The sequence below is a fragment of the Strigops habroptila genome, chromosome 11 (genome assembly GCF_004027225.2).
Source record: "Strigops habroptila isolate Jane chromosome 11, bStrHab1.2.pri, whole genome shotgun sequence".
Taxonomy (NCBI): Eukaryota; Metazoa; Chordata; class Aves; order Psittaciformes; family Psittacidae; genus Strigops; species Strigops habroptila.
The window spans coordinates 30,763,051-30,786,158 of record NC_046360.1 but is presented as its reverse complement, the minus strand read 5'-3'; the positions used below and the strand labels follow the sequence as shown (position 1 = coordinate 30,786,158).

At 43.3% G+C, this 23,108-nt stretch overlaps 1 protein-coding gene across 24 annotated transcripts in view; it reads right to left on the bottom strand.

The window, feature by feature from the left end:
• The window catches only part of FOXP1 (forkhead box P1), a 387,257-nt gene that overhangs the window by 65,352 nt on the left and 298,797 nt on the right, over positions 1 to 23,108 (bottom strand). For 17 of the 24 annotated variants that reach the window (XM_030501104.1, XM_030501109.1, XM_030501099.1 and 14 more), the window contains 3 exons: positions 10,852 to 10,989; positions 9,698 to 9,787; positions 4,203 to 4,362 (listed from right to left, as the gene is read on the bottom strand). In XM_030501104.1, coding sequence (XP_030356964.1) covers positions 4,203 to 4,362; positions 9,698 to 9,787; positions 10,852 to 10,989 — 388 coding nt within the window. Of the gene's footprint in view, positions 1 to 4,202; positions 4,363 to 9,697; positions 9,788 to 10,851; positions 10,990 to 21,664; positions 21,819 to 23,108 lie in introns of those variants that run through there. The other 7 variants (XM_030501116.1, XM_030501118.1, XM_030501115.1 and 4 more) reach the window with 3 other exon arrangements.

Genomic DNA, 23,108 nt, shown 5'->3' with positions numbered 1-23,108 from the left:
ATTAAACCTCTGAGCAAATTAAACAAAGAGAAAGGTCAGTACACAAGCCTGTGTCCTGTTTTGCTGTGTCGGGCTATTATTTTCAAACACCTTGCGAAGTGACAGTGTGGGATGTATTTTTAGCCAACACGCTTGACAGGACTGTCTGCACACTAACAATTACCTGGGAGCACGGCTGACCCTTACACCACTGTTTACTCAATTGAAACAATAGTGAATAGACTTGTCTGTTGATAACATATTGATAGGAGACCATATGAGTCGACACCTATTTTTATTTTCCAGAATAAGCAAATAGGGAAAGAATAACTGGACTTTTTTTTTTTTTCCCTCCTTTTTTTTTCCTTTTTGCCACCACTCCCTTATCTGGATTTCTGCAGGTTTTTAATTAGAGGCAGGCTGGCACCCCCTCTCCTGTCCCCCTTTCTCCTCTGTCTTCCCATCTCGTCCTGATCACTTCTGGATCTACTAATGCTTTATCCCAACGAGAAGCTTGCAATTGTTATAGCTGTTAAAATAGACACACACATAATATTTATACCTCTATGTACTTTTATATTTACATGCAGATCTTCCAGAAGTCAATAAAAAGCTGTTTGGTCTAACTTCCTATATAAGTGTAACTCATATTAGTACTCATAATAACTATACTGAATATTGAAAGTAAAACAAAATATATCCAATTGTGTGGGGAAAGAATGCTGAGGATAATAAGGAGGATTTCAGGCTGGGTGACGTTAATTCAAGGAGTTAAGTGTGATGTCATCCTCATCTGCACACAATCATCACTTTAAAATGACAACATGAATTGATTGATAAAATAAAATCTAGAGAAAGCCCTTCTCTTCCTTCCCCAAATTTCATTCTTTTAGAATAATTCTAGAGAGAATTCCTACCCAGCCTGTCAAACTGGGCAGCTGAAAGGTGTGCTCATTACTCACCCAGCAAAATGGTTAAATAAAATAATAGAACAAATGGTAAAAGCAAGTCAAATAGATCCACGAATACTCGCAATAAATTATGTAATTTACCATTTAACAGTTTCATTTTAACAGCGAGAGCTAAATTCCAAGTCAGATTCTCAGAACTGTGCTGCAATTACCCGAGATCGCTGCTGCCGGTGCTGCAACTTCCTACATACCAGAGCGGGATTGAGCCCTGAAACTGCCAAATCCACGGGAGCAATCAGGCACCCAGATGTCTCAGTCCTATTATTTTCACTCACGGGTGATCTGAAGTGCGATCTGCAGTTTCATTTTGCAGCCACTAAAGATCCAGCTCTCGCAGCTCAGAACACTGCTGAAATGCGGTTTATTTTTAAATTGCCACTACGTACAGATGTAAAATCTAGATTATAGATGTGTCTAAATACAAAGCAGCAAAGATTACACAAATATAACATTAAAGGATGTGGTATTTTGTGTAAGACAATAGGCGAGCACTAAAAACTAAAATGAAACTAAAATACTGCTTGAAACAATGTATTAGTTCTGAAAACATAACAAAAATATCACTTATGAAGCAGCATTCTCTCCTTAGAAACATTTATTACTATTGCAGATACTTAAGAATAAAAGCAAAATGCTTTTAACCGAATTCACAGCTACATTTACTAGGGGGATGAGGCTGTTTTACATGCACACTTACAGTATTTGTCTCAATCTTGCAAACTGTTCTGAAAACAAAAGGGCATGATGTATGTAATTCTTTTCTTAAAATAAGAAGTGTCCATTACCAATTATTTTAAACTATAGCCCTGGCTCTTCATTGCATTTTTCAACACAACTAGTCCCCTTGATTATGAAACAAAATGTAGGCACAGGTTTAAAAAATGTATGTTGTGGGGACAGTTGACAGATTACTGCTCACGGAACTCAATTTCCCAACCCCAGGTATCACCGGCTCAAAGACAGAGTTGCTCAACCTCTTTGTGTCCTTGTACCTCCATACCCAGGTGACCATGTTCAAGCAAGCAGAAAGTTGATTTAAACCTCATAATGACATCAGTTTTAAGCCATCGTCTTCTCTGATAAAGAAAAATAAAATATCATACTGTACTGCACCCCGCCTGAATTCTCAAGTTACTCTTTCCTCCCTCCACCGAGCCCCTGGCTCCAGCCTCCCCCAGTGCTCTCAGCTCATTTCCCTGCAAGAACCAGCCCTTTCTGCTTATGTTTATGTCGTCTCCAGCGTGCAAGTCAGCACCCCTTAGGTTTTAAACACGCTTCTTCACGAGGACTAATAGTTACACTACCCTGCTAACCATATCAATCAATGCCACGACTGCTGAATTACCTACTGGTGTCTCCGATGTGTTACCGCACAGATTACACTTCATGCATCACCACATTCATTTCTTTCACATTACACATGAGCGTGTCTTGTCACTGCCCAATTGCCCTCCTTTGGACAACTTAACTGATGTACTATACAATGAACCTTACCGAGCAAACTTAATAGTATAGGAGCTGTGGGAAAAATTAGAAAGGTTGAAGCTTGAGTCTGGAGGGTGTGTGGGAACAGCCTGGGATGCTTCCAACAATAAATCTGAAGCGTAATTAATGCACGACACAACATTTTGCAAGTATAAATGGCATTTCATCTACGTGCCCTTTTTCCTGGACTCGTTTCATGCCTTCTCCCCATCAGACCGTGCATCAATGGTGACTGACCAGCTACCACGCCAGGCCTGACCCTGCAGCTCCAAGCCAGGCACCACCTTCCCGCAAATCCGCCTCTGACTCAAGCACAGGGCGAGTCTAGGCCTGATGTCCAGCTTTGGGATGATGGAAAAGCTAAACTGAGTCTCGCACAGAGAGGTGGCAGGTCCCCAAAACTTAGCCTTTTAAATACCTTTGTGGTATTTAAATACTTTTGTGGCACTCAAATACCTTTGTAGGTCTGGCAAAAATAAGCCTAAATAAACCACGCCAGCCACACACAAAGCACTCCCCAGTTTTGTCTCCATTTACCCATATAAGTTAATATCCCCCAGCCACCTCGCTCTCCTTTTTGCAGCTATGGACACACAAAAACGGAGGGTGAAGAACAAAAGCAATTTTGTCCTGTCCCCCCCATTTAACTATACAGAGCTGAACGTAAATTCATTATATGGTTTAGCAACTAGTAGCAGCCCTAAGGCTGCTTTGAAGAGCCCAAGTCATTCAACCTGAGCTGACTTAAGTTGCCGAGGTGGATGTTTAAATTTATTATGGGGCAAGGGAAGGAAAAGGCATGATCATTCAGAAATACCAACATCAAGGGTGAAAGACCTGGTCTTCCCTGAGCCATGCCAACTTTGAACAGGCTGCCTTAATCACAGCAGCCAGAGCTGAAGCAAGTCTGTTAAAATGTTCCAAGGCTTGCAGACAAAAAGTAAATTCAAGCCCAACAGGAAGAGAGAGAATAAAACCCCCAGGTCATAATCACTGTCAGAAGTACAGAGATTAAGTAGTTATTGCTTTCAATGTATCAATATCTTAAAAGAAAAATAAAAACAGGGATTTCAGCAAAGCAGTAACTTCTGGCAAGAGTGCGTGATGAATAAAGATGTAGGAGGATCTAATTGTCAACACTACCATTAAAACTAAACAGAGTTAATCCCAATTTGCCTCAGTGTGGAGGGAGGAATGAGGCTATGATGCACACGGGCAGTGAAATGAGGGCCATGTAAACAGGCATGGAGAGGAGACACTGCCACCTCTCCCTCTCAGCTGCTGCAAAGGGCAATCCAATTTCTACAGCTCAGCAGCATGCGGATCAGAGGTGCTCTGTGCCCGGCTCTTTGCCAGGCTGGAACCAGAAAGCGCCCAAATAGCACATTCAGAAAAGGAAAAGCTGCTCTCACACTACCTTAAGCCATGAACCCAGCACCAAGAATCAATTAAGATGCCTCCTGCAAAAGATTTGAAGCCCAGATGAGTACAACCAGCAGCTTCAAGTCTACCAGACTGGCTATAGCTGTGCAAACTGCATCTGAACTCTGAACCACCTGTCTCCCACTAGCCAGAGTGGTCCATGATTTCAGCACTGTCCTCAGAAAATACCTCTATAACGCCCACCCTGCCTGGTAGGGTTTTTCTGTGTTTATCACTTTATGAGCCTATGAGATCTTTCTCTTATTGAGTGACAATTTCATGTGTGTGTGCATGGCATGCTGCTGCTCTGCTGGACAGTCGGTAGCTCCCAAACCCCTCACCAACCTTGTGCAAGGGGTTGCAAAGGCAGAGTAGGCTGGCCAGGCTGGATCGTCAGCAGCCCCTGACGCTGCAAAGACAGGAGGTGCTGCTGTTGCAACTGCTGCATCTGTAAGAGTTGCTGCTGGAAGGCCAACTGCTGCGTAGCCACCTGCTGTTGCTGGGGCTGGAAGAGAAAAAATGCACATTTGTCAATACAGAGCAAAGCGTTAACAGAGGATTTACAGGGCTCCTCGTCTCAACACACTTCAACTGCTGATCGCAGTCACCCAGTATCAAGGCAAGCTAGCGAGCCCACTACCCCATATCAAAGACCCCAAGGCATGCTTAGGTGCTCGAGCTAACCACAGGGCTGCAGTCGGTTCCCACCTCCAGCGGTTACTTTCATCCTACCCAAATCGCTCCTGCCATCCCAACTAACAATGTATGTGCATCTCCTGATCCACGCGGTTGTGTTTTACCCCAGAAGAGGCTGCGTTTCAGTCATGAGTTAAGCAAACGCTGCTGGCAGCTCTTAAAAGTCCTGCGTAATTCTTTGAGGCAAAGAACATGTATAACATGAGAATCGCACCACACCATCACATCACACTTAGATGTAATGAAAAACAACCCTGCACTGTGCTCCGCCTGCTTCATCCATCAAGCCCCACAATTCTTTCTGTTATGTTTGGAATTATTCTGTGCTGTATTTAAGGCTGCTACTTCTGCACTTTGAAAATTTTAATTATTGTCACTAGAAAGAAGATGGAGCTGCTTTACTCCACAGGGATGTGAACCCTGAACCTTTGAGGTGTAAGAGAACATGTTGCTTTTCTCACTACTGTACCCGGAGAAGCTTTTAACTACTCTGTTTATCACTTCTGACATAAATAAATGAGAAAAAATCAGACCTTTGAAGAAGAAAAACTTCATCTAATATTGTTAATTAGCCATGACAAACGATGAAATAACATTGTAAATCTTTCATAGAAACAGCCACTAGATTTTAATTACACACATTCATAATTTAGCAAACAACATCTTACTTGAATGTGAGTGTTTAATATGTTCAGTACTCCAGGCTTCAGAGTCCTTAATTTTGTGCAGTTAAGGAAGCCTCTAGGTTTTGCTTCCATGCTCATCTTGTATTTTATTTGCTTTGTTCTTTAAAACCCATGAAAGGCTTTGCATTTTGATAAATATCTTTTTATTTATTGTACAATGACAGGAGGAAAACTTTTGTTGTGTAAAACATCAATACATCATGCCAGTGTTTAGCAGTTCCTTGTGCTAGCCAAAAAAAATTAATGTAGATTTCCTTAGTAATTATCTGAATGATAGAAAGATAATACAGTGCAGTAGTACAATAAATAGAAGGAAATTATCTAATATCCCTAATCTGCTAGGAATCATATCAAGGTGGAGGTCTTATACACATTATGGCTAACAATTATGGAAAGAAAATTAACTCTTACAAACCTGCATACTTTCGCAAACCAACCCCAGCCAGAGCCCAAGCTTTTTGTCGCCCTTCCTTGATGCCAAGCCAGAGCATCGCTGGCCCCATTCCCTACTGGTGTCAAGCTGGGAAATAGCTCCACCAGAGCTGCAGGAGCAGGACTGACGGACACAGCCAGGGGGTTGTCCCCCACCTTCTTCTACCACTGTGCCCCATCAACCTTAATGAGCCAACCGTGTACCCACAACTGTACTAGCAGTCAGTCTATCTACTGACAGTAAGTCAGTCTATTTACTGACAGAGTCAGTCAATTTATCTTATTCATAAAGTCAATTTCTCTTCTTTTCAAAACAAATCTAGGACTTCAAGAACACAGTTAAACAAATAGGTGTTTAGATGTTCTGAACCTCGGAGAGTTTTCATTTCTTTGCAACAGCTTGCTCAGACAGATCCAGCTGCTGCAACTATCTGCAACAGCACCAGATGAATGCAAGCCCTAGCAACAGTTATATCAGGAGTTACTGTTTGCTTCCATAAATATTCATTTTGTAAATATATTTATATATATAATAAATGGTATTACATAAAAATCTAGTCACAGTAAGCTGTGTTTTACCCATTTGCCATCTGACTGTAAAGTTAGCATGTTCTTTTTTTACGAAAACCAACAACCTTTATATAAATTGACTGATGCCCACAGTTGTCTTCTCAGCTATCCTAAGAAAAACTCTTGAACACTCTCTACTTTGAAAAGCCAGGATATAAAAGTATACAAGGCCCATTGTCCAAGAAAGAATTTAAAAGCAAGACACATTGCCAAACTGTGCTCCCCACCCAGTTACCAAACACAGGATACAAGGCAGTTTGTTTACTTCTCACAATTGAATGCATACAAAAAAGGTCTCAGTGCAGTCCTGTTGTCAGGTCAGTAGTCAGTGTTAAAATGCTGAAATATCCTGATAAAACTTGCATTTTTGATCCCCTCCCTAAAGCTTCTGTCAAAGGTCTGTTTTCCTTTCTTAGGTTACTCCCTACTGCCTAACATAAACTGTCACAACTGCCGGAGGACAAACGGCCCTGTTCGGCACACTGCCCGCTCCATCCAGCGCCACGGCACACAGCGGGATCCTTCTGCAGCTCTGAAGCCCCCCTTGCCTTGGGGAGGCCCAACCTGGCAGGGGGAGAGGAAGCCCCACGGACACAGGGCTTGGATCTCATCCTAGTGCCTCTTGCTCTCGGGCGCTGTGCAGTGCTCACCCTCTGCTACACCATGCAGCCCCCGAGTAAAACCCACCAGACACCTTACTGGGGTCTGTCTGTCATCCCGCTTGGGGGTCGGACCCCTTTTACCAGTGGGGCTTGGGAGATCTGTTGTGTTTTCCCTCTTTCACGACAGTACAATAGGACAAGGCACTAACAAAATGATTTGGGGGATGCAGTACATGAATACACTTGTTCCATCTGTCAAGGTACAAACTCAGCCTTCGTTAGCATGGCAGCCGCCCGTCCCCACCACGGCACTGCTCGCCATGGGACCCCACCACTACCTGTTAGTATGAGAGGGAGGGGTGGAAAAATAATAATAGAAAAAACAGAAGACTGCCACTCGCATGCTAATGTAGCAAGAACAACCTCCTTAAGGCAGGAACAACGGGGCTGAACAAACCCGTGGGATGAAATGCAGTGTTGAAACAGGCCTCTACTAAAACCATCAGCAAAAATACCCCCTCCAACCCCTAGAAAAAGCTGAAGTACTTGAGCCCCTTGTTCTCTTAACAGCTATCGTGTTAAAATGCTCTTCTTGAAACAGGAAGGAGTCCTTTCTTATTGTTGCTTTCGACAGTGTAATATCAGAAGTGTGACCACAGTAAATCAGTGTGTTAGATATTGAAATGCCATCACATTGTCTAACTTCCCTTCTCGTCTTTTTTAACACAAAGTATTTTTTTCTTTAAGCTCCAAGCCCTCATCTTTGTGTCTGAGATGCTCTCCTGTCTGACAACAGCAATTTAGAAGAGTTAACTTTTATCGTTCATTCTGCTGTGTAACTTTCCCCTTCAAATTTCTTTATCTGCCCTCTGAGCTCATCTGAACTTTCATGTTCTCCCAGCATGCAGGCTTGCATTCAAAACTATGTCTAATAGACCAAATAAGAGGTTAATAAGAAGTGGCAACAGAAAGAAAAAATACAATCCCTGGTAACTGATAAGAATGACAGTGGCAGCCCTTTATTGTTTGTCTTCAAATATAGAGTTAAAGATCTTTAAAAAACTAAATTTTGACGCCTTTGAAAAGAAAGAAGCACAAAATAACAACAGGGGGTTATTGCCTGCCAGCCACAGGGGAGAAGCTCCATAATTCTTATTCTCCCTTTTGAAGGCTGTTAGAAATCTGATTCAAAAAAGCAACAGCAGAAGGAGAAAGCCTCTTGAGGCTATCGCCATTTCCTGTGATCATGCATAATGCGTTTCAAAAGTGGGTTTTTACCAATTCTGTTGATCAATTGCACCTCCTTCATATTCCCTCTTTTTTCTGCTGTGTTTACATCTGATGTGACTCAATGACAAGCGCTGTCTGAGACTGTGAAACAGACCTGTCATGTTGATTTATGGGCGCATCAAACCACGACTTGTCCAAACTGAAGCTCGCAGTTCATTAATTAGAGAGTTGTGACTTTGAAGTCAGCTTTCAGACTGTGGTTTTTAACATTTGGCTTAATTTATATGCTCTTGAATGTGGATCTCTAAGGAAAAAACTGAAATTCCCTTCTTGTCTTTGAACTTCTTTTGACCGCACAATAATCATTTCTTTGTCCAGAGTGATGCCTGCATCCCAGAGTCATTAACGCGCATTGAACTGCCACTGATGAGTAAGCCCTACTGAATTAGAAAAACAGCCAGCAAAACAAAGCTGAGAGCATTCTGCACAGTGATATCTCACAATTACATGCCTTCCCTCCCTGTGCCATTTCCATTTTAATTACTGTTAGTCCTTTAGATTTACATTTTAGACACTTTTTAATCTGTTCCCTTTTTATTATAGTGGCGCCCGTAAGCGTGCTATGGTTAAGGTTGTGTCAGCGTTTCCATTATAAACCCCCCTATTTTCAGGGGTTTATAACTCAGCTGGAAAAATTCACTCTGGGTTGTAACTTGGCACAGGTGGCACAATTGCTGAAATTTGGGGGGGCAGAAACCAGTGTGTGCTCTGAGCATCACCACTTGTAAAGTGACACACAAGCGCTGCCACTATGGCAGGACATCACGCAGTGTCTAATGCCAAGAAGCAGCTTTCTAGGATCCACCTAAGCCAGCGCTGATGTCAGATTAAACATGAAACTCCTTGTGCCTAGAGAGGTGAACTCAGAGCCTTAAGAAGAAACCTAACTGCAGCAAAACTAAATTTAAGCACACCAAAACCAACAAAGTTCAGGACATGACAGGTATTTTAAAAGTGTATTGGAACTTATAGGCAGGAACTATCCTGTCCTGTCGTGTTCTTGCCATGGACTGTGGTGGCATCAGAACATCTCCCACCACCATACCGTGAACAGGCAGTGTTCGCATGCTGCCTCTCAGACCTCATTTCTTGGTGCCACCACCAATGTTGCCACAGTGCGGTCCCTCCTGCTAAGCCCATGCTGGAAAGAACATGCAACCAGAACCTCTCCGGTTGGAAACTGCAAACCCAAACTCAACGTCTCAGCATTTTGCTCTGTTTAGAAAGAACAGCACTGTATCTGGGCCTGCTGCCTTGCCCCCTCCCCTTTACAACATAACTAACTTCCAAAAGCACTCTCCCCAGATACAAGTCTAGATGCTTGCTCCAGTACTCATACCAAACACCAAGGCATGGTCCCCTGCTATAAAATATGTGGCAGCAAGCAAATGGAAAGCACAGGAAAACACAGGCGAAAACAGGACAATAACTCTAAATCTGAAAGCTGAGACCTGATAGAGTCAGTTCAGTTGTGCAATCATTTATAAGATGAATGACAGTTTAATAGCCACTAGACAGTCCCCAGGGATCTGTGGTTTGAAAGTAAAATGGGTATTGTCTGTACCTCTTTAGGCTGTTTTCCAGCATGTTGTTGCTGTAAAAGTTGAAGCTGCAACTGTTCCTGTTGTTTCTTATAAAACTCTTGAAGCTGCTGCTACAAAGAAAAGGAAAGATGGTAAGTAACAAAGTGGAGAGCCAATTCAGTGTCCCTTTTTCGTGTAACACACAAACTGTGATTTGAAAAATAGCATCCTTTTATCTGTAATGGTCTGACCTTTAGTTTGAAACTCAACAATAAATTCAGTGCACACTGACTATTCTTGGCATTATCGTTTGAAAAGTAATCTCCAAAATGAACTGATGAAAAACATACCATTTTCTACACAAACTAATTAAAATAAGGCATGGAATGACCTTTGATTGTAACAACAAAGCCAAAATGCCCTTGCTGAGAGAGCCTGGCGAATCTCTGTTGTGAAACACACATGCTTTCTAAATGATAGGGTTTGACTGTATTAAGTGTTGTTCAATACATGCATAGACATCCTGGGAAATACTCTCCTCCTCCCCACTCTCCAGATGTGCACAGCGCAGGCAGCGCTCTGGCATGGGCAAGAGGGAGCACACAAGGTCAGGCTGGGGTGGGTGCTGATGCCCACCCAGGATTCTTGAGCCCCCACTGTGCCCTACCCTATGATAATGGAGACTTGGGGCTTGTCAGTGGCCAGCTTTCAGCTGAAAAAGGAACACAGACTGTGAGAAACACTGACACACCACACGGTGTACGTTGGCTGAAATCAAACCAATTAAGGCTTGCAAACCTCTTCACTTTTATTGCCACCGTTTCCACAGTCCTTTACGGTGCCAGATGGACGTAACCAGGTCTAAAATGGGAATTATCACCCTACTACCTTCTTTATTCCCATTAGTCAGGGCACACCATGCTTTCTAGGGGATGCAGGCAAAAGCAACACGGACAACTGCCGAAGTCCTGACACTTAAATATGCATCTGTATTATTTAACTCATCTTGGAAACGCTCCTAGCACTGCTCCCTGGATTTGTTTCTAGGAGCTATTTCTAGAATTTAAAACAAGAGCACTCAGTTCATCCCAGAGCATGGCTGCTCCAAAGTTCAGACCCAAGACACGGGCAGCTTCTTTCCCTGGGAATATTTTGGGAGGGAGCAAACAACTGGAGCTGTTAAGGAAACAATTACCTGTTGAAGCATGAGTGCCTGCTGCTGTTGGAGCAGGACTTGGAGTTGCTGGGGAGTTAGCACTTGTTGCTGGAGGATCTGCTGCATTTGCTGGGGAGTGATCACTTGAGGTGTCATCATAGCCACCGACACTGGAACCTGAAGCACAAGAGAAGAGCAAAGAGGGGGTCAGAGTGCGTTGCCACAGCATCTCCACATCACCCACCATCCCCACGCCTGGCATGGAGGGTACTGAAGGCAAGAGTCCTTACAGTCCACGACAGCCCACACCAAGGTATCGACCACGTTTTCCTGGGACTAAATTTCCCTTCCGCAAAACATTATTGTGATGGGAATTCTTTACAGCAAGCAATATGGTAAACCCTGTTAAGATTTATTTATTTTTACAAGAAACCATCAACTAGGTCCTTTCCCTTCCAGAAAGCCCTTGCCTTCTGTACAGAAATCCAGAGCTAGGTATCCCACACCGATGGGATCTAGACCCTATTACGACAGGTTTTTAAAGCAAATTGAAGGAAGGCTCAGTGATGTGAATAACAGCACTAGACTCCTATGCAATTTTAACAGAAAGGCCCTACCACGATGTCTTTACCATTCCATATTCACCAAGCATACAGATGTCTTCAATTCTTTCATATTATGTGAGATACCATTAAAAGCCGCTTTCCATGACATTTCAGTGACAAACAGCTACAGTGATGAACTTGATAGCATTTCATATTTGCAACTGTTAACACGTTTCTGCACGGGCATCTTTGCAAGGAACCTGTACACTGTATCTGAAAGGATGATGTCTTGTTCAGATAAAACACTGACATTAAAATGACAGGCTGTCTTGGCCAAGGTTACACAAATTGTATTCAAGCGGATACCTAATGACAATGCTATGAATTCTGCAAGCTTTCTAGAATGTAATTTAGCTATTCAAAATAATCACTGCACTTGTGTTTAATTTGCAGACTACATGAGAACCATTTTGTCAGTCCTAGTAATGCAAGAAGACTATTTCCCTAGAAACCCACCCCTCTACCCTCCACCCAAAAAAGGGGAAAGAAAAGGAAGGAAAAAAAAACAATAGAGGAAAAGACAAAACCCATATGAGTTTTAACAGTAATATTTAAGCACCTTACTTTTCTATAGTTTCAAATCAAATACGTGACAGCACAAAACTAAAAGCAGTAAAGGATATACTTTGCTAAAAAGGATCTCCTGTCATCTCATGTATTACAATAAAAGGTAATAATATGTTTAGCACTTTTTCTGTGCACCACTTTAAAAAAAATCAGCAGACAATAGCTGATCAGAAGATAAAGGGAGTTAAAAAAAAAAATATCTTCCAGTGTAGTAGTAAGCAAGAGAGAAATGCAGTATTAATTTTATGTAACATAATGTCTTAATATGCAGTTTATCTTGACTTTTTCACATGATTTGTCCTGTCATTTGCATAGCAAGCTCTCATTCCTAATTTCACAGTCATTATGCACTGATGTCCTGATTTCTCAGCATCACTAATTTTGATGAACTAAAAATGGTTCCTGAAGGTCAGACGCATGTACGCTGCACATCTCCCCGTGTTGTTGTGTACATGTTGTGTGCCAGGGCCAGGCACTGCCTTGGAAACACTGGTCTGAGCAAAGCCTAGCAAAGGCTCGCACGCCTCCGACATCCCATTAATGCAAACACGGCGAGGTGCTCTGTGCATTCCCCATGGCACGATGCGTTCCCACATAGCTAATGTGGTCCAGGCCGCTGTGAACGCAGCAAATGGAGATTTAATTATGGGTCAAACACCAGTCCCACTGAAGCCCGGTCTCCCGTGGCCAGCACCACTTGCCCATGCCTATGGGAAAGCCACTGGCTGCTGCGCGGTGCCACCCCTCGCCACGTAGGACCAGCTCTGAGGACACTGAGTCACCAGGATGGGTAATCCCATTAATTCATAGCCTCTTAATCCATAGTCTTTTTAAAAACTTTCCTGGGAGTACAGAATTATTTAATTCAATAGTGCCGTCACTATCTTCGCCCCGAAGCATGACTCACCTTCATTATTCTCATCCCCAGAGAAGTTTACTTTACCCTCGGGTTTGTACTACCTTTCATTGAAGTTGGGCCGAGCAAACAGAAGAGGAAGCATGTTTAAGTATGTTTTCTGTGCCCTTCTTGGAAAATAGACAACACAAATACTCTTCAGTCAGATTTATGACGACAAGCAGGGATACAGACAGGAATAGGGTGGGGTGCTGTAAACCCTACACATCGGTGATTAATACGAAGGGCCGCATTCTGCCGTCAGCTATGCAGAGGCAACTCCCATTCACTTCCACAGCTTTTTTGCACGCTTATCTTGGGATAAATCTAAGGATTTGGCCCTGCCTTTGAAAATTGGCCATGTACCTTCCGGTGAAGGATCTCCTAGCTGCGCACTCTTTGCTGGAACAGAAGCACTTAACCAGCAAGAAAAAAAAATGTATCTTTATCTATTTTATATATATGGCACACCTAGGAGTGCAAGTTTGCATTGATCCGTTCATTTCACCATCTGAAACCACATTTTCACACCACATCTGCACCTCTAAAGAAGGCCCTGCCTTCAATTTATAAACACGGCTAACAGCCACGTTTAGCCAAAGTTTGTGCTTCAGTTTATCATGAAAGCAACTTAAGGAAACCTTTTACAAACAAATTCAAATAAACCAGAAACTACCATGTTAAAAACCACACGCACCTCCAGAACAAGCGCTGGCACAAGTGCGGCTGGAAGACTTCAAATAGTTAAGAATGATGGCCTATATATCCACTCTCTTAACTCCCAACGTCCAACTTTTTCATGTAGCTAGTCCCTGGTAATACCAGGAATCAAAGGGCATGCAGCACCAGCAATAGGCTATTATAGCCCACACTTTATTACCCATTACTACCGAGGTCATTAGCGGTAAGAGTGATTGTACCGGTCTTAACCTATTGATCATTGTAACTACTATCATTTAATCCCGTGTTGAATGTCTGGAAAGCTGCTAAAGGCACACAAGAGAGAGTGCTTTAGCAAGGAGAAATATAGCCAAAGCTTGGAAATTACACTTTGATTCATAAAATCTAGCCAGTGGTTTAAATCAATAGTATTTAAAACAGTCATGTAAGTTCTTAACTACAGCTCTCTAATATTTATGGGTCCCTTTTTGAGTGTATTCAGTCAAAACTAAACTTTATTTTAGATACTGTGCAATATACTTTATATTATGTTAGATAAAAAAAAATATTTATTTCTGATATTTTGTCTGATAGTAAATGAAACCTAAACCGAGGTCTATAAATTAATTTTAGATTTCTATCTCTCAGATGTCAACTTAAATGTGTTGCCAAAAAAAATTACAAACCAACTTTCAAAATGGCTTAACTGTTTAAGTACATGAAAATGAGTGTGTTTTATGAGTTAACAATGAATCACAGAAGGCAGTTTATGAAGAACTAAAATAATTCTGTCTTGCTGCCTTCAGGGAGTTGAAGTTCAAATTAAACTACTGGCAGATATATTTAAAGAATGCTAAGTTAGCATGCTGAGCAGAAATCAATCTTTTCTTTAAGTTGTTTATTTCCATTTTCCACATGAAACACGATTGTTGTTATTGATATGATTAATGAACTACTTTTGGTATTGTTGACTGATAACAATAGGGTGTGGTAGATACCCAGCTGCATGTAAACCTGGCAGCAAAGGTAAAAATACAGCTGCAATTTGGCTTTCGGAGCCGTGCTAGTATAGACCTGCTGACATGCTAATACCATCAACGGCAAAAAATGTCTTTAATACTGACAATTGTTTTCAGACACTGTTTCTCCCAGGGCTTTGCCTGCTGCTCCTCTGCCCTCCCGTTCCCCACAGCCCCCTCTGCTATCCCCACTCCAAACTCCACAAGCACCCCGTGTTTTGGTGGGACTGACCAAGGAAAACCGCCCCAAGCTTGGGCCAAGTTCACCTTTAACTTCACAACAGAGTTACAGCAGGGATGCATTTGTCACTCCTGCATACAACCCAGACAAGGGTCACAGGGATGAAAATGATTTAGTCCCATTTAATCATCTCCATTCCCCCATTTTCAGTGATATTAATATAATTAAATACTAGCTAAATAATTTCAAGTAGTTTAATCTTGTATGAAGTGAAAGAAAAAAACAGTAAAAGAATGCCATTTTCACACAACGTGCCTTCGATGTTGGATACGGCTGTGGTCCTGTTAACTGTTAGCAGGCGTGCATGGAAGATGGGGAGGATTTCCTTAATTCATAAAGAATAACTCTGGCAGAAAATCCTTTCCTCCTGCGATGTATGTTCCAACTTGATTTCAGTTAAGACCTCATACCAGGCACCTTGGTTTTCCAAACAGCAATTCTTCGGTTAAAGATTTTGTGATAAAAGTTAAACGGAGCAAAACAAAGCTGAACACAGAAAGAGCGAGTCACTGAGGAACGGTTAAAAATACTGGGCTACAAATAGAAATAGATATGGGTAGGCAAAACCAAACAATTAACTTGAGCTGTCTTATTAGAAAGCTATTATGTGCAATACATCTAAAATGTAAAACAAAAATCTCAGCCGAAACAATGCAAAACAGCTTTGCTCATACCACAGAAGATAAACCACTGATACCCTGGCAAGCACAGAAGCACGATGCCACAAGCCAGAGCAGAGCCCAGCAAAATCAGAAGTGCTGAAGGCAGGACCCGCTTCCACTCCGAGACTAAACCATTTCCGACACAATATTTCATCCTCCAGAACAACAACAACAACAAAAATGCCGCCGTTAGAATTATTCACACAGAAACTGCAATGCTGTTTTAGGATGCAAAATGGAATCTCACTTTTAGACTTAGTTCTTTTGCCATAATACACTACAACACATTAAGACAGGTGATGTTTATTATATTAATGTAAAATCAGTTAAGTAGTCTGTCATTAGCATAACCGTTCTTTCCGTAACAATGCAACTCCCTACGAAAGGGGGGGAAAACCCTCTTTAAAATTAAATTAGCATTTTATTATTACAATTTTGTTTATTATATTTTATCAGGAGGGAAGATCTCCCTCTGACCCACGGAAGGCAGCACGATGGGCTATGCTGACATTCCCGGCATGTCAGGATGTCTGCTGTCTTCTGTATTCTCTTCTAGCTGAGGAAAAACGGGAATATTTTCATATTTGTTTACAGAATGAAACATCTGATCTTATCTACCACTTCTCATGCATACCAGGTTTCTCACTAAGTGCCAGGATAATTGTTTCTGCTATAATAAATACCCATTTAATTTGCATAAAAATATAAAGTTTACATAAATTAAATCCTTTCTACATCTAACATTTGTCAAATAGAGACTAAACCGGAACACACACAACCAAATACTCATTTAATAAGCTGAGTGAGATTTCAGCCTCCAGATTACCAGCATCATTTTTCACGTTTTAAAAAAGTTATCGTTTTTGTTTCCCACTCCAGCATGGAAGGAAAAATTATAACCTGCTGTACACGGTTCTGAACAGGAGAGATGTTTTATCATAATTCAGTTAGGAAAGTAAAAAAGACAGGAAAAAAAAAAGAAATCAGTATTTTTTTCCAGAGTTTAGGAAAGGAAATGTTAGATCAACATATTCTGCCAAAAAAGCCTCAAATAAACCAAAAGCAATCCTGCTTAGCAACATCAAAATATCCCTAAAGCCCTTAAAAACCCCTTGAAACCTTCTCTCCCAAACACCCTTAATATACTGAGAATGATCACCATGTCAGACTCCTTACATTTGTGTATTAATTCATACATACATTAAGGAGAGCTTAATTAAATAATAAAAGACCGTGATTGAACCGGCAACATTTAATATGCTGGAATTTCATGTGAGCAAAAAGGAAGTGTTATACAGAGGGGCTTTTTTTTTTATCTTTCCCTATGGCAGGTTTTTAAGAAGAGCTGCAACTCCTGACAGGGATTTCTAGGGAATGGTGAGCCCTCTCTCTGTTCTCTGATTATTTTCTCCTGCAAGAGTGGCACCCGGAGCTGCCTCCTCTTCAAACCTGGGGCATTGGAGAAGGTATTTATTGTCCTGGCCAGCTGAAAAAATTAGTCAGCTCTTGAAAAATATCCACCTGGTTAAACCATGCTGTTTATTTCCCATACAAAACAGAGCTCTGCTTAAAACACTCGCTCAGGCTTTGCCACTCTGATTGCAAGCGTAGCCTTTATAACAGCTGTAAACTTTATTTGCTCAAAATGTGCAGGTTTTCACACCTCTGGCAGACACCTACAGCTGAACATCACAGCTAAGCACAACGGTGCAAATTAGATTCTAATGAGAAAACATCAGTTGCCTCTTTGACAATCTTGCCATTCACTGATTTAGTTCTAATGAAGACACACTCCAACCAGCAAGCTCGCCGTGTTAAAGGTCAAAGCATGTTCAAAAAAATGCCTCACAAAATCAAGGCAAATGGGAAACCCGTAAAGAAACCTTCTCATAAAGTGGTGTGGCAATTAGAGTAATTGTGCAAAAAGCTGTCTTCGGTAAAAAGTAAAAGAAATTAAGCTGCCACTACTGTAACAGGTTAGATGAAAATCAAAATTTAATGTATTCTCCCTTGTGTCATCTTGTTTTGTCAAGACATCAAATAGAATTGGAAAGTACAAAATAACAAGCCCTTGAGAAATCACAGAAGCCGACCTTTTTGATGTTGTTGGTTTACCTTGTTCTCAGTTATTTGAACAATGATGTTTCAGATTTAAGGGCAAGATAAAGCTTAAAAATTAAAACCCGTTGTCAGTTTGGAGAGGGGGGGTTGCTGTCCCTCCCAAATAACAGAGCATCTTACCTAATCAATGAAGGCAAATCCGTCCGAAACTAGTGCACAGAACAATTAGCAATTCCACTTATTTGTTCAATATTCAGTCTGGGGTTTCTAACATTCATTTAAGTTCAGTACAAACTACAGATCCTCCTGCTAACAGAGAAAACTCTGCTGGAAAGGTTAAAAAGGAAAAAAAAAGACGACCAAAAAAAAAAAAAAAAAAAAAGGCTATTTGCCAGTGCTGCTTCTCTCCCCAGCCTCTGCACGGCCCCTTCAGCTCTTCACATGAGTACATGATGTATTTTTTCTCCCCTTTCCTTATAACTGGAAAGCAAAGCTAGGAAAGTAAGCACCTTATAAAAACAAAAGAGTACAGGACATTTTAACTGAACTACAGCAAAGTAGCTTCCAGTAATGCAGTTCTGCTTTCAATAAAACAAACAAACTGCTTAAAACCAGCCAAGCCTTTCCCCAAACAATAACAAATTTAGCTTACAGTGTCAGGACTTTCCCACAATCTAGTTTTGCAGGTGTTGATAAAACTACCCCTTGCTACCGCTTTTCCCTAGCAAAGAGGGGAGAAAACAACATCAGCAAGTCATCTTGCTACCAGGAAACCTTTTCATAAAGTAAATCCAAGTGCTGTGTCCTTCCAGCTCAGTTCTGTCAGCTCTAAAATGACTATGAAATACAGATCAAGAAAAGCACAAGAGCTTTGCAACTCCCTCAACTTTTGAATACAAAAATCCTTCCCCCCTTACCTTTCCTTCAGCTGCCCAGGGCACGCAATCACAAACACACAAACCAAAGCATGTCACACTGAAATAGGAATTTGTTTAGCTTCAGTATTCTAAACCCGACGTGATTCTCAAGCACCATCAGTGCTTGAGCATCGCCAGGTGAAACTGGTACGTAAGAAATCTCTCTGACCGCTCTACATCATTTTCAATGCCTAAAAAGCCCCTTTCACCTTCCTCACACAACTGTTGCAACCCTTTTCTTCCCTGCACACAACTAAACCCAACCCAACGGGCACAGACGTCAAAGCCCACCGTCCATTAGTGCAATAATCCATCTGTGCCCCATTACAACCCAGGGGCAATACAACTCCACTGTGGTGTCTGATAACTATTTACACCCCAGCATAAATGTCAGCGTGGGGCTACGAGTTACACTTGTAGAACGTGTAGAGGGCTCGTCCAGCTGTGGAAGAGCGCGAGGCACCCACACCTCCCCATGAGCAGCAAGATGCCCTGAAAGACAGCGCAGGGATTTCATTTCTTCCCTGTCAATCCCATGATATTTATGACTTCTCTTTAGTTCAGCTGAGTGACTGGTCAGAGCATGTCTCAGAGCTTTCCTCTTTTTTTCTTTAAGCAAAAATAACGCTGCTCAGAAAAGGGAGGGCACAATGGCACAGCACAGCAAAGTGTATGTTAAACAAGACCAAGAGAAAAAAAACAACTGTAGCAAACAAAAAATATTTCAAAGCAGCCCTTCCTATCATAAGCTTTCTGATGATTTATGGTTTACCAACTCAGCAAGGTTACGCAACACTGCATGCCTTTAGATGCATTATTTGAGTCAGTTGAGATTTAATTAAGATCACAGCCTCCAAAATCCCTGTCAAATGAAAATTCACACAAGACAATACACTATATATCCTCATGCAGATAGTCTCCATTCCATGCTCTGGAATAACATAAGTTAATCCTCGTTTCTATGGTGGCAGACAAAAGTTCACTAATTTTGTTTTCTTTTGACACTTGTGTTGTTTTCTGTTTTATGTCATGAGATCATTCCCTTCTGAGAAGGGGAGGGGAGCTGATATAGGGGGAGAGGAGGGAGAGCAATATGTCTGAATATGGCAGCAGATGTATTTTGACATTCTCACAGCTCTGCTGTGATGTCATCAAGTTTTCATATAATTAACCCCTGCCAGTAAGAGCATCATTTCATGACATCTGTCCATTGGGAAGAGGAGGAAGGAGTCAGGGACAAAACAAGAAAAGTGCCTCAATCTCGCTCTCATGCTAAAACCAAAATCAAACACAATTAAATTAAGGCTACAGAATAGCATTCACGTCTTCTGTATCAGCGACTGCCTTTTCCCAATTCATTAGCTGCCCCAGCTGCTTCCTCACCTCGGAGGTGCTCCGCAACCGCACGCCCAGCTCATCACTGATGCCTTCTCCTCCTGATGGTCCTGGTGCAGGGAACCCCCTCGCCCTACAGTCCAATTCCTCTCCGTGCTAAACATGAGCACGTTAAATAAACCGGTATTTTTTACAGGGAAATTGCTAGAACTTTACCTCATTCCAGTGCATTTCTATTTGCATTATCTTAATATCTGCTTGCTTATCTCACGGTTTAGAAATGACAGGTGCTAGCGGTCTTTTGTTTGACAGGCCACTACACAAATAACTGTCTTGCCTGAAAGGGCTAATGCACTACTAATGAACAATAAATCAACTTTGATTATAAAGTGTCAGACCAATCAGTTTGCAGTTCAACTCTATCACAGTCCAGGCCGAGGCAGCTCCTCTGGTGAGGCAGGATTTGGGTTTCATATCTGCTGCCTTATCAATGGGATTTTTTGGAAGTAGTCGCAGGAGACCATGGAAAGCCCTCTGACAGCAGATTTTCCGCTGGCTGTGAGGAGAGTGCCTGCTTTTAGTGACTTCCTAGGCTGCTACTGCAATTAATACACAATCAACAAAAGCCATTTCTTAACCAGGCAGAAGCACGCTCTAATGACAGGCTTGCATATAAACACGTATTTTAGCCGTGACTTTTAACAGAGCTGGGAGCAAACAAAATTGCTTTTTAACTGGATGTAAAGGTGTGTAAGATGCCTGAAAGCTTGCACAGTAAACACACTTCTGAGGGGGCCAATCCAGCACATATTAATTTTACAGGCAGAGTGCTTATTGCTTCGAGAGCAAAAGGGAAAGAGACTCCTCTCCTGCCACAGCTATTGCACATGCCCAAGTCAGTCCAGGATCAGGCCCGGGAGCATCAGGCATAAAAAGCAGCTTTGCACCGTATGAAAAAGATTTTAACATTTCAGTTTATTTATATAAAGGCAAATGAGCCTGCGTAAGTCACTTTTTATTAGAAATAAACTTTAGCGATTTATTGCAGTTAGCAGTTCAACACTCACTGCTAGAGCAAACCCAACCATTTCGTTTTCATAAACAGACCTTGGTCACCCCGAATGATTCATATTTCCTGCCACCAAACTTGTTTTTATTTGAAAATATGAAATGGTAGCGCTCCAAAGGCCAGCACATGCACCGAGGGGACCGTGTCCTGCTACTGAGTGGCTTTTCCCCACCACCAGCACCAGGGCGAGTGGAAACCCTCCGTGTTTTGTAAAACAAGCTGGCTTAGAAGGAGTTAATTCCAAAGAGGAAGAGTGTATATGCACTTTGCTCTAAACTTACCACCCACTTCCTAAGGGTTCCCTCCTCCCCACCACCCTCGAAAAATCATCTCAATTGCCCTGAAATACTGGCTCGCAGGGTTGACACTTAACTCGGCTACATTTAGATCCCGTTACATTTATTTCACCGGGGTTCATAACACTAGTCAATGTCAAAAACAAAGCTCACTCACTTAATTTCCCCCCGGTAAATTGAGTGGCGAATCCATTCAGCAATCCCGGTTCCTGACATTTAAGCCTGACAAAGTGTTTTACTCGGCTCTGTGCACTTTCCCTCCTCCCTCGCTCCTCTTCCAAACTACACCGCTCAAGTAAGAGCTGCCGGGGCAGCGCCGCGCACCCCAACTGTCAGAACAAAAGACAGGCAGCGCACGGAACAAACCCAACCACTTCTACAAGCCCTCCGCAAGTTGCGAGGCGCGCACGCTGCACCCCCTCCCTCCGGCAGCACCGGGCTGGAGCATCGCTTTGGCTTTCCCAGCCTCTCCGCTCCAGGAGCGGGCCTCCCTCCCTTTACCCCGTTCCCGCGTAAGGCACCCACCTGGGCGGCGGCGTGCGGCGTGCGGCGCGCCGGGCCATGGAGCGGGCTGGCGGGGCGGTGCGGAGCGGAGCGGTGCGGAGCCTCCGCGGGCGCGGGCGGAGTGCCGGTGCGCGCTGCTCGCGGGCTGCCGCGCCGCGCCGCCACCCGCGCGGCCCCGCCCTGCGCCGCCGCGCACACCCCGCCCCGGAACGGGGCGCCCCGCGGGCCCGGCCCCCCCCCCTTTACAGCCCACACCCTTACCCCCCCCTCTTGCGGCGGCACTGAGCGGCCTCCGACGGACCCGGCCCGCACCGCACCGAGAGACCGATTAAACACCGTCCGTCCCCCCCCAATAACTGTGTTTGGCGGGGGGCAAGTGCGGCTGCAGCCGCCTCAGGCGCGGGGGGTGGGTGGGAGCACCCCGCAGCACTCAGGGAGAACCTCTCCCTCCTGCCGCTAGAACTTTCCCTTCTCCCTTGGAAAGTGGCTCTTACTCCCCTCCTGCCTTCCCGACAGCTCGGGATTTCAGTGCCAGGGAATAGTAGTAATGATAAAAAAGCAACAAGATGCCTCTAATAGGAGTTAGTGTCGAACTGGACTCAGCGCCCGGCCTGCGATGGATGCCGGCCCAGTGGTCCCCGCACAGAGCAGCGTGGAGCCGGCACCATGACAGCCCTCAGCTGCTCCCCGCGTCCCAGGCCGGACCCCGGCCAGCCGGACCCTCAGCGCCCTGCTCCTGAGGCGGCCGAGCCATCCCGTTCGGATGGAGCAAGGCCCCTCCGCACCGGGGAGTCAGCGGTGTTGTGTCACTCGGAACACGCTTCCTTAAACTCGCACACGGGCGACAGCAAAGAAACACTTTCCCTGGCCCCTAGACTCCATCGCACACACACAGTCCTGTCAGCATGCTGCCTGCCACCAGGGACTGTGCGGTCCCCGTAACCCATTTGCCCCAAAAGCTACTATCCACTTCATAGTGGATACTTGGTAAAATCGCTCCTGCTATTTCAATTTTGTTTTACGTTTTCACCTACTTTCTGAAGACAAAACTGATGCCGATAGTTACTTTAGGTGCGAGTAACTGGAAGAGAGAAGCCGCCCTGACAGGGTTCCCAAGCAGCGCCTGCTCCGCTCGCAGGAGTCAGGGCTGTCAGACAATGGCCCTATTAGTTATGCCGCTGAAGAACCTCACAAGAAGCAAAGACAAAGGACCCAATTTACTGACAACTTGTGATCTGATGTTAAATGGGATGCGATACGGATTGCTTTCCACCCTAAAGTGTTTTTGTGCGAGATAACAAATTTATTAATGGGATTTTTTTTTTCAGGTCACAAAAATGTGACCCCACCCTCTTATGAATATTTAATAAGGGACTAAGGGCATCTTTTGCAAGACCCTAAATCTGCCAGAAACAGCCTACATGAATCAGAGAGCGCCTGCCTCTTAAAGGGGCACACACGCACT